Genomic DNA, 12,087 nt, shown 5'->3' on the forward strand with positions numbered 1-12,087 from the left:
TGAACCCTTTGCATGCTGGGAAATTTGTCGTCTGCAAAAATGTCGTTTGCTGAATTTCTAAAATTAGCATTTTCTTCGATTTTTTTTCAAAGAATACTATCAGAATAGCAAACAGTTTGGATCCAGATGAGACGCCACGTTCTGTGGCGTCTCATCTGGATCCAAACTGTTTGCAAAGGCCTTCACAACTCGGTTCCCGCACTGTAAGGGATATACTACAAAACTGGCAAGAAGCTTGAGAATAATAAACAAACAGGTAACAAATAAAGCCGAAGCTATCCTAATGTTTTGCTGATATTAGTAGGAACAAATGACAATATGTTATCCTATTTAAGATTTGTTCACCTTGCCTTTCAGTGAATTAAGCAATTGCAATAGGAGAAAAAACTCATTGTTTCAAGCAGAAGTAAAATCTTTTAATTACTTTGTGAATTGTGTTTTTGTATAGAAATATTTGTTGTAGAAAACATATTTTCAGAATGTTGAGAATTTAGTTAATTTATTGAAAATAACATATTTTGGGTTTATATTGTACAATATGTTTTTCAGGCTATTGACTTCTTAATTGAGTTGGTTACTTATATATTCACAAATATACATCTTGGTTAATTACTGAATGTGTATATGTTCTGTCTAGAGTTGGGTTACAGTATTTCATTGAAAAATAAAAAGAAATATGAAAAAGGAACATTTTCTATCAAATGTAAGTCATGTGATGATTCATATATTGTGCATTGGAGCGCCACCTCATGTCCTTAGCTCCACCTCCTTGGCATTTTAGAACAAGAGCTCTGTTCGTGAAACACAATGCTCCCTACTGCGCTTTGAAGCCGCACTGCAGCTATTTTAGAAACAAGATTATATTTTGAATGTAAAGGTCACAGTGACCTTGACCTTTGACCTAGTGACCTTAAACCATGTTTGATTGTAGATCTCAATTAGATGCATGCACATGTGACGTTTAAAGAACATAGACCCAAGAGTTTTCATTTTATGAGCAAGGTTAAAGTTTTGGGACAGACACACATATACAATGACAGACAGACAGACAGACAGACAGGCCAAAAACAATATACCCCCTGATCGTTCGATCTGGGGGCATACAAAAAAATTATCTAATAAATCTGCAAGATGTCAATGTTTCTGTGCATGCAGCAACTAGTATATGTTGAACGCAATTGTTTGATGTCGTTCGTGATTTAATCGGGTGGAAATTTGCTGGTCACACAGGCAAAATACATTGATTTGCTTTCAAAATGTCCCCCATGTCGCAACTTATAAAGGTCGTAATGTTTCTAAATGGGTTGTGGTTGAATGTTTATGTACATTCGTGGATGAATTAATCTGCGCTGAATTGCAATATATTGCCCGATTGTTAAAATATTGCGAAATATGTTGGAAAAACATATAAAACCTACTCATCCCTGAAATTTTAAAAACTCTAGTCCTTAACACTACCTTAGCATTGGCTCATTTACTAATGCATAGCCCTTGATTAACGGCCGTGATGAAGTCAAGTACAGAATAGTTAACATCTTTACCAAGAAACAGTGCAGTCCAAAGTATTATATTAGTTGATTTGAGCCACCAGTTGCAGGGAAGCTATTGATGGGTACAGATTTCTACTGAATATTTACACTAGAGTGATCAAGATGGCTACATTTTCTCAATCACCTGTGGATAAAGGTTCTGATTCTATTATAGACTTTTGTTGTTTGCCATGTCTTGAGCACAAAATTGAAAAGTGGGCAGGGTTTTACTGCGATAAATGTCAGAATTTTTATTGTGAAGAATGTGTCACTCTGCATGGTCAGTTATTTGGGAAACATGTGACGTATGGAAGGGGAGACACAAGTAAGTGGCCAGTGTCCAAGGAAGTGGAGGATTTCCTTCTCAAGTGTGACCTTCACGAAGACAAACATCTAGAAATGTACTGCAATGACCACAGTGGTGGTGGTGGTGGTGGTGGTGGTGGTGGTGGTGGTGGTGGTGGTGGTGGCGGCGGTGGCGGTGGTGGTGGTGAAATTTAAATATATTACAAGGGAGGGAAATGCTGTAACAAAAAGAACATGCATAAACGGTAGTCGTTTCCCTTGTTTGAACCATGCTAAATCCTTAAGATGCCTATTTCCAGTAACTGTGACCTTGACCTGTGACCTTGACCTTTGACCTAGTGACCTCAAAATCAATAGGGGTCATCTGCGAGTCATGATCAATGTACCTATGAAGTTTCATGATCCTAGGCCCAAGCGTTCTTGAGTTATCATCTGACAACCACCTGGTGGACGGACCGACAGACAGACCGACCAACATGAGCAAAGCAATATACCCCCTCTTCTTCGAAGGGGGGCATAATTAAAATATTATTGTAAAATTAGATAAAGGGAGATATAAACAAGGGCTGTTTGTAAAACATGCATGCCCCCCATATAGGCAGTCAGTTGAAGATGCAGCCATTGTGTGAATACGTTTTTTGTCACTGTGACCTTGACCTTTGACCTAGTGACCTGAAAATCAATAGGGGTCATCTGCCAGTCATGATCAATGTACCCATGAAGTTTCATGATCCTAGGCATAAGCGTTCTTGAGTTATCATCCAGAAACCATTATACTTTTTTAAGTCACTGTGACCTTGACCTTTGACCTAGTGACCTGAAAATCAATAGGGGTCATCTGCAAGTCATGATCAATGTACCTATGAAGTTTAATGATCCTAGGCGTAAGCGTTCTTGAGTTATCATCCGGAAACCAATTTACTGTTTTGAGTCACTGTGACCTTGACCTTTCACCTAGTGTCCTGAAAATTGATAGGGGTCATCTGCCAGTCATGATCAAAGTACCTATGAAGTTTCATGATCCTAGGCCTAAGCATTCTTGAGTTATCATCCGAAAACCATTTTACTGTTTCGAGTCACTATGACCTTGACCTTTGACCTAGTGACCTGAAAATCAATACGGGTCATCTGCCAGTCATGATCAATGTACCTATGAAGTTTCATGATCCTAGGCCTTAGCGTTCTTGAGTTATCATCCAAAAACCATTTGGTGGACGGACCGACAGACCGACCGACGGACAAACATGTGCAAAACAATATACCCCCTCTTCTTCGAAATGGGGCATAAAAATTTAGTGAAAAACAGTTACTTCAATACATGCCAAAATCTGTGAAAAGGTCATTTTAATATTGCTGTGCTAAAAAGAAGTAATATCTTATTATGAAAGATCACTAGTTGTCCACTGAATGTTGAAAGTCATGTACGTAAGTGACATTTTATTCAATTTTACTTTTTTCAAATTTGTGTTTATTTTGGTGAAAAACATTAACTATCAAACTATAAGAAAACATTTTATTAAGTAACAAGAGCACCGCCTTGCGGGTGCAGACCGCTCATCTATTTTTCTTTTTAAAGGTGAAGGGACGTATCTCAATACTTCAATCAAAAAAGATGAAGGGGTGTGGGGCAGAGGTATGTATAGTGTGGGGGTGTGGTCATTTATAAGATGATGTCAAAGTATCAATCAAATCTAATCATAATTAAAGAAGTAATGGCAATTTTAGCAAAATTTAATTATTTGACCTTGAGAGTCAAGGTCGTTTAAAGGTCAAGGTAAATTCAACTTGCCAGGTACAGTACCCTCATGATGGTATGAAAGTATTTGAAGTTTGAAAGCAATAGCCTTGATACTTTAGAAGTATAGTGGATGTAAACACAAAATTTAACCATATATTCAAAGTTACTAAGTCAAAAAAGGGCCATAATTCCGTCAAAATGACAACCAGAGATATGCAACTTGTCCTGTACAGTCCCCTTATGATAGTTTGCGAGTGTTCCAAGTCTAAAAGCAATAGCTATGATACTTTAGGAGTAAACAAGACCAAAACACAAAACTTAACGAAATTTTCAATTTTCTAAGTATAAAGGGGCCATAATTCTGTCAAAATTCCAGTCAGAGTTACATAACATTGCCTGCACAGTCCCCTTATGATAGATAGTTAGTGTCACAAGTATGAAAGCAATAGCTTTGATACTTTAGGAATAAAGTTGACCTAAACACAAAACTTAACCAAATTTTCAACTTTCTAAGTATAAAAAGGGTACATAATTCTGTCAAAATGCACGCCTGAGTTATCTTACTTTGCCTGCTTAGTCCCCTCATGATAGTAAGTAAGTGTACCAAGATTGAATGCAATAGCTTTAATACTTAATGAGAAAAAAAGACCTAAACACAAAACTTAGCCGGACGCCGACGCCAAGGCGATGACAATAGCTCATAATTTTTTTCAAAAAATAGATGAGCTAAAAATTATGGTTTTATCAAATTTAAAAGCCCATAAACACTCAAAATCAATGAATATTTTGCACAATATTTCGAAAAATAAAGTTAACACCTAAAAAATCATTGTTCCTTTTAGCAACAGCCAAAATTTCAATGCAAGATGTTGTCTGGTAACACAGATTTAACACGATACGAAATGCCGTTGTTGTTTTTTTTGTGACAATATATTCCATGTGAATTTTCCGCGATGATATCGGGACATTAAGGAGCGAACACGAGATTGGCTTCGGGCAGCGTCTGAAGTATGATGTTCTCATGAATATTCTTCCCATGCTGCCTGATGCCAGTCTCGCATCGCTCATAAATGTTCGGATATTGTCGCGTGTAATTCAATATATTGTTGCTAAAAAATAAAAATGAGCATGTTGTATGTTGTTAAATCTATGTTTCCATACCACGTCTAGCATTGAAATTTTGGCTATTGCTATAAGGAACATCAATGTTTTATAGGTTAACTTTATTTTACAAAATATTTTTGAAATATTTGATTTTGAGTGTTTATGTAACTTTAAAATTTGATATGACATGTGGTCTACTGAATGTTAAAACTAGTGTTATTGATATTTTGTAAAATTTTCAGGAGAAGCGAAAAACTGTTTTATTAAATTAAAAAACATTTTTCAGTTTTCCAAATTTCTGAATACCATTATGATAACATTTGAACTTTTGTAAAAACATGAATAATTTTGAAAGGAGCAGTTACCATTATTTAAATGCTGAAATATTTGTTATGCGCATAATAATGTAAGTGCTTTATATATATCTCAGGAAAATTGAATCTCTGGAAAATGTCCTCTGAAAAATTTACAAAATGTCACACTAGTTTTAGCATTCAAAGTGTTTTATTATGCCTCCCTTTGAAGAGGAGGGGGCATATTGTTTTGCTAGATGTCAGTCTGTCTGTCTGTTGGTAGACCAGTTCGTTTCCGATCATTAACTTGTAAACGGAGGGACCGATTGGCTTGATTCTTCACATTTGCATTGGCTTTGGACAAAAGATGACCCCTATTGAAATTGGGGTCACTGGGTCAAAGGTCAAGGACACTGTCACAATAAGAATAAAAATCGTTTCCGATCAATAAATCATCAACAAATTGACCGATTGGCTAGATACTTCACATTTACATTGGCATTAGACAGTAGATGACCCCTATTGAAATTGGGGTCACTAGGTCAAAGGTCAAGGTCACTATCACAATAAGTGTGAAAATCATTTCCAATAAATAATTCGTCAACAAATTGCTGGATTGGCTTGGTACTTAACATGTACATTGGCCTTGGACAGTAGATGACCCCTAATGAAATTTGGGTCACTAGTTCATAGCCCTGTTTGGGGGGGCACATGTCTCAGACCTTGGTTCTCTTGTTGAGTCTTTTTCTGCAAAAACTTTGCTTTATGTATCTGCATAAAGTGTTGTCTCAGATAAGCCTCTGCAGTCTCAGAGACAACAATTTCCGCAGACAACAGATTTTTGTTAAGAAGAGACCTCACTTGAACGAAAAGTTCAATTAAAGCAGAAAGTGTCGCCCCTTATTAACCTGTACATACTGCACAGACTTATCTGGGACGTCTTTTTACACCCATGCATCAAGCTCAATTTTCACAGAATAAGGCTCAAATAAAATTTTAATTTTTTGTTTTATTTACAGTTGCTCAGGCACAGCCGTTTTCGGTGAATGTGGAGCCCTGCCAACTTGCTAAACTTTGTGATATTGAAGGTGCGATGACGATGTTTGTGACCAATCAGTGCATTTCATTCGAGGATCCTAAAACTCGACAGAACAAGTACCTTTTCCAGCTTTCATGGATAAGACGGTTTGGACAGAGGAACAAAGATCAGTTCTATTTCGAGTGTGGAAGGAAATGCCCAAATGGGGAGGGGACTGTAACATGTATTTCTCAGAGTGCTGCCGAAATTTATAAGGTGATCACTACTAAATCATCGAGTAATGTCTCTACAGTTATTCCAGGCAAACAGAAAGTCAAAGGCCTTGATGAGAAGAAGGCCCTAGATTTGAAACCCAGTGAGAAGTTACTAGATGTGAAACCCAAAGTTAGCTCACCCGCACCAAAGCAGATAATAAAATATAATAAAAATTAGTCCAATTACCTTTTTAAATGTCTGTTAATAGCCTGTGTAGTAGAAACTAAATTGTTTGGGTTAAATATCCGAATAAGAAAGTTCACATACTAAGTACTTATTTTTTTTATGTTGAGGAAATGAAATTGATACATAATATTTTTTACACTTTCAATATTTTTAAGTGGTGAACCACAGCCAGATTCATGTATAAGTTGTACTTGTCCTTTTTATAGCTGTTCTACTGATTCATATATTTCATAAGCAGACAGATTGCAACAATAAGACCATTAACATTATGTGAATTATAAAAAATAATTCAGTACAATCTTCCTATTAAACACTATATCCCTGTCCTTTAACTTCAGTTATTTCCTACAGTGTCCTTTTTTAAACAAATGATTAAAAAAATACACACTATTAGTGATGCACTTATTTTTACGAAGATGCACATAACAATACACATGTACAGGTGGATTGTTTTTGCAAATAAGAAGATATACTTATATGCACAAAAAATGCACTTCATTAAAAAAAAACACGCTTCTTGCATAAAAAGATACACTTTGTCTACAGGAAATACAATAGAAAAAAACTTTGTTTGAAAAAAATGCACTTGTACAGAAAGTGTATTTTTGGGGCAAATAAGAAGATACACTTAAATGCACAAAAATGCACTTCTTGCATAAAAAGATACTCTTTGTCTACAAAAGATACACTTGTTTTGAAAAAAAATGCACTTCTTAAATGAAAAAGTACAGAAAAAAATGCTTAAAGAAAATAGAAATACAGAAAAAACGCACTTTAGCGCACTTACTCATGAAAAAAATGCAGAATAAATACGCTTTTAGTTAAAAATGCAGAAAAATACACTTTTTTAAGCGTATTTTGGTAAAAAGTGTATTTTATTTTGGGAAGGGTAATGTCATATCTGTAAATATGTTTAAAAAAAGGTATGTTCATATTGAAGTTCTTGGCAGCATAGATCTATTATTTAGTGTTATGTTGCATGGAATCAACTGTATTTCTCTGATGATAATTGTTGTATTTTTCTGATGATAATTGTTCATATAAATTATATATAATCAGTGTATTGTTGTAATCTTGATCTACATCTCCAAAAAGACTAGCATAAATGATTTACTTGTGGATATTAATTATAATCTAAAATATTGTGATGTTATCATTATGCAAAGTAAAAAAAACAACTGCAGAGTGTGTTTCAGGACAGTTTTTATTTATCAACTGTTAGAACCATTTGAATTGCTCTTATAATAAGAAAATTTCATCAACATGCAATTTAGGTACATTTGAATGAATAGAAAACGCTTCTAGTATAGTTTAACTGTAACCATGTGTTCTGTTCTAAAAAATATGCAGAGTCAAAGATTAGCAAGTACGTATTGTACAGTTTTTAGACTATTTGCAATGCAAATAGTCTTTAGTAATACCACAAATTGAAAAAATGTATCGCAATTTTGACTTGAAAACTTTTCTCTAAGATTGTCTCCTAAGAGTTTTTCTAAACACCTTTTTAGTTAATTTTTTTAAGACAATTTTTAGTGAAAAAAAGTTGTTTGTATTTAACATTGAATATTCTAATTCTTACAATTTTTATCTTGAAATTTTTTCTCTAAGATGTTCTTCTAAGAATTTTTCTAACACCTTGTTAGTTAATTTTTCTAAGACCATTTTTAATGAAAAATCGTTGTTCGAAAATACAACGAATTTCGTTCGTGAAACAATTCTGCAAACGCCAGGGTCTCTCTAAAACGCATATGGGAAACGCAGACAATTTACAATGTACCGGTAGGTAACGTTGAAAAATGCACTGTTTTCTACAGTGGGTGCATTCGACAAGGATTTACTTTCTTAGAAGCTGCCAGACAGTTTGTTTTTTATTGCAATTATTGGAAAAGGACAGATCCATCTTCAAAATGATACCAGGTTCGAAATAATTGATACGTCGGAAAGGCAATACAAATGCTTTGAAAGTTGTCAGTTTTATAATGGACGCTATGGGAATCGGAATTAGTGTAATATAACCTCCAACCTTATCTTTATTGTCTGCGGTTTTACGTATGCGTTATTGACTGCCCAAAAGCAAAATGGAAACTACTTTGACAATGTGTTTCTTGCAAATACTGGATTATAATGTGTTTTAAAGCTTTAAACACATTGTTTTAAATCTATATTGGACTTAATCCGTGTTTATGCGAAAAAGCCAATAATACCGAAATCGCTCAAAAATTACGAGCAGAGTAACAGTTGTAATGTGCATCGAATTAAATGCAATTTCGACGGTACGAGTGTTGTGTCTGTAAAATATTCAATAGAAAGCAGTAAATGAATCAAGTCGAAAAAGAAAAGGGATGGTTGCATAATGGTATGTGTGGAATTATGTAAATGTATACATGTATTTCATAGTTATGTCATTTTGTAACCATTCACCTTTGTCGCGATTTGGAAATACCATTTCTTAAAATAGAACATTTTACTTGGTAAAACAATCACACTTCAACCAGCAAAGAAAATGGCGGCACCTAAAAAGAACAGAGTTAACATTTTTTTACTGTTAGATCCTTTGCAATTTGTTGGGGTAGGAGTGTGGTTTAGCCTGTTTGCAAACATGACCCCACACAGTTCAAATTTACAGAAGGTAACACAAATGATAGTAAGTAGTGTTTTGAGTCTGGCAGATTTTGCAACTGCACTATTGAACAAAATGTTGTTTCGGTACATAATCAAACATGTAACTATATAACAATATTTCATCCTTGCTAAAAGATCTTAATCACATTATGAACACAACTGTTTACAATGAATATCTCCTCATAATAATTTCTAAATGATTATAGTAAATAACAATCAAAATCTAACTTCTTTCATTTTCTAGATTGAAAGGCAATGAAAAACAGTACATTATATTTTTATTGCATTTAATTGTTTAATGAATTAATTAAATGTATTTAATACTTTTAAGTATTCTTAAATGTACGCCGGGTACGGAAAATATACTTACACGTACCCGGCCAATTTAGACTGTACCCGAGTTTAATTCCCGCCCAAAATCCGATGTCATAAAACACGCTATGCAATACAAAACAAAATTCTCTTTGAATAAGACCTGATTCGACATGCTTTTATGAGTAATGCTTTCGATAATATAGAGGCCACTTCATAGAATATTGACATACAGTCGAAACCCGATGGCTCAAACTCATTTGGCTCGAATTTCCAGTTGGCTCGAACTCTCATCAAAGCTACAATTTTTATTGTTATATATTCATATAAAATTTTGTTGGATGGCTCAAATTTGCGAGGCTCGAATTATCGGATGGCTCGAACTGTTTACACAGTCCTGGTCACAAATTTCACACATTCTTTTGTTAGGATGGCTCTAACTCGCTTCGGGTCGCAAAAACTGTTAATCGATTAGGACCGCTTAATTAAAGACAAATTATAATTGATTGAATATTGGTTGGAAACATGTCATCAACTCAATTGTTAATTGATTTGATTAAATGATGACATTTTGTGTAAAATCTGGCGTTTTTTTGTAGATGCATATTCAATCTTTACTGGCTGTAATAGAAAGCTTTGTTTTTCGAAAACAGCTAAGGAACGCAACACAGACTGACCTAATGTCATTCTTCAAAAAATATAAACAAGGGCTGTTTGTAAAACATGCATGCCCCCCATATGGGCTGTCAGTTGTAGTGGCAGCCATTGTGTGAATACGTTTTTTGGCACTGTGACCTTGACCTTTGACCTAGTGACCTGAAAATCAATAGGGGTCATCTGCATGTCATGATCAATGTACCTATGAAGTTTCATGATCCTAGGCGTAAGCTTTCTTGAGTTATCATCCGGAAACCATTTTACTGTGTCAAGTCACTGTGACCTTGACCTTTGACCTAGTGACCTGAAAGTCAATAGGGGTCATCTGCGAGTCATGATCAATGTACCTATGAAGTTTAATGATCCTAGGCGTAAGCCTTCTTAAGTTATCATCTGGAAACCATTGTGCTAAGTTGAGTCACCGTGACCTTGACCTTTGACCTAGTGACCTGAAAATCAATAGGGGTCATCTGTGAGTCATGATCAATGTACCTATGAAGTTTCATGATCCTAGGCATAAGTGTTCTTGAGTTATCATCAGGAAACCATTTTACTATTTCGGGTCACCGTGACCTTGACCTTTGCCCTAGTGACCTAAAAATCAATAGGGGTCATTTGCGAGTCATGATCAATGTACCTGTGAAGTTTCATGATCCTAGCGCCTAAGCGTTCTTGAGTTATCATCCGGAAACCATTTTACTATTTCGGGTCACCGTGACCTTGACCTTTGACCTAGTGACCTCAAAATCAATAGGGGTCATCTGCGAGTCATGATCAATGTACCTATGAAGTTTTATGATCCTAGGCATAAGCGTTCTTGAGGTATCATCCGGAAACCATCTGGTGGACGGATGGACATACGGAAGGACGCACGTACAAGGGCGTGTGCAAAACAATATACCCCCTCTTCTTCGAAGGGGGGCATAATAAATCAGTAAATGCAGTACTTTCTCTGATGCATATGATGTGTATGTAGTGCTGATGCATGTTTTGCTCCTCTTTGTTCTTAGTGCTGTGTTACCAGAAAATGTTCCACGTTAAAATGTGCTGATAAAATTTACTATATGATATTCGTTTGATTGTATTTGTAACTGTTTTAAAATATTGGTACATAAAATTATTACTTTTATATTTGGTTCCTATTAATTCAAAAGCAGATAGTAATACGAAATAGAATGGAGTTTTAGAAATATGTGTACTCTTCAACTGGAGGTGAAAATGAACTGCAGACTTGTACGTTAACAAAAACAAGAGGGCCATGGGCCCTAAGGCGCTCACCTGAGACTCAAAGGAACTAAACTATTCTGGGAAGGTGAAGTTCAAAATAATAAAAGTACTTCATGAAACATAAATATCATCATAAGGTTGACAAGAAGAAATTTGCTCGCCCCTGGAAACCATGCTCTTCAGAGCAACGGAGCCATTTCTAAAGTAAATCAAGATATTATAGGAACATATGTTCTCAGCATGTTTCATTAAGATTGAACTAAAATGTGACTTATAGAGAGTTAACAATGTTTTATTACAGCAATAAAAAGAAATCAGCAACCCACCTCAGGGCCTTGCTTTTAAACAAACTGGAACTATTTTCAGACTCACCTTGCAATGATATTTCCAATGAAAACAACAATCAACCCTATTTAAAACACAAATCTTTGATAATCACACCAAAACTACCGACCTGACATCCATAAACTGTGTGCCATAACAATTTGTGTTCCACTCTTATCAGTCTGAAGGTCTTTGATGTGAGTTCCCAGCTGGGGCCTATTTCTAGGGACTAAGGGTTTTTAAGCTGCAAGCCTGTTACATCAAATTAACAATTCAGGCACAGTCAATAGAGAATTAATTAGTTGCTGATAAGCAGGTAGATGAATGGGATCATTGGAGAACTAAGAGTGCATTCCTGACAAGCCATGCATTCATAATTGGAGGTCAAACAGAATTCAAGTTATATACAGTTGTTTCTCCCCTAAGTGACATTCTGTGAAATAAATATTACTACTTAAAATTTTGAGAATATTTAATAAAGGGATTTCAGATGGC

The 12,087-nt window shown here is 35.2% G+C and overlaps 2 protein-coding genes across 15 annotated transcripts in view; one reads left to right on the forward strand and one right to left on the reverse strand.

Moving 5' to 3' along the window:
• The window catches only part of LOC127843146 (protein RRP5 homolog), a 124,450-nt gene that overhangs the window by 38,302 nt on the left and 74,061 nt on the right, over positions 1-12,087 (reverse strand). The window lies entirely within an intron of this gene.
• LOC127843150 (docking protein 2-like) lies at positions 1,505-7,635 on the forward strand. The gene is made up of 3 exons (XM_052373007.1): positions 1,505-1,686; positions 3,412-3,468; positions 5,990-7,635. Exons 1-3 carry the CDS (start codon positions 1,653-1,655, stop codon positions 6,439-6,441), a joined length of 543 nt encoding a protein of 180 aa, XP_052228967.1. The 5' UTR covers positions 1,505-1,652; the 3' UTR covers positions 6,442-7,635.

Source organism: Dreissena polymorpha, chromosome 8 (assembly GCF_020536995.1).
Source record: "Dreissena polymorpha isolate Duluth1 chromosome 8, UMN_Dpol_1.0, whole genome shotgun sequence".
Lineage (NCBI taxonomy): Eukaryota > Metazoa > Mollusca > Bivalvia > Myida > Dreissenidae > Dreissena > Dreissena polymorpha.

Bases quoted from the DNA above. Each gene is read 5' to 3' on its own strand.
- LOC127843150 (XM_052373007.1), top strand. From the start codon at position 1,653: ATGGCTACATTTTCTCAATCACCTGTGGATAAAG. The intron at 1,687-3,411 runs GTTCTGATTCTA...TTCTTTTTAAAG, and splicing joins TCAATCACCTGTGGATAAAG to GTGAAGGGACGTATCTCAAT. The intron at 3,469-5,989 runs GTATGTATAGTG...TTTTATTTACAG, and splicing joins TGAAGGGGTGTGGGGCAGAG to TTGCTCAGGCACAGCCGTTT.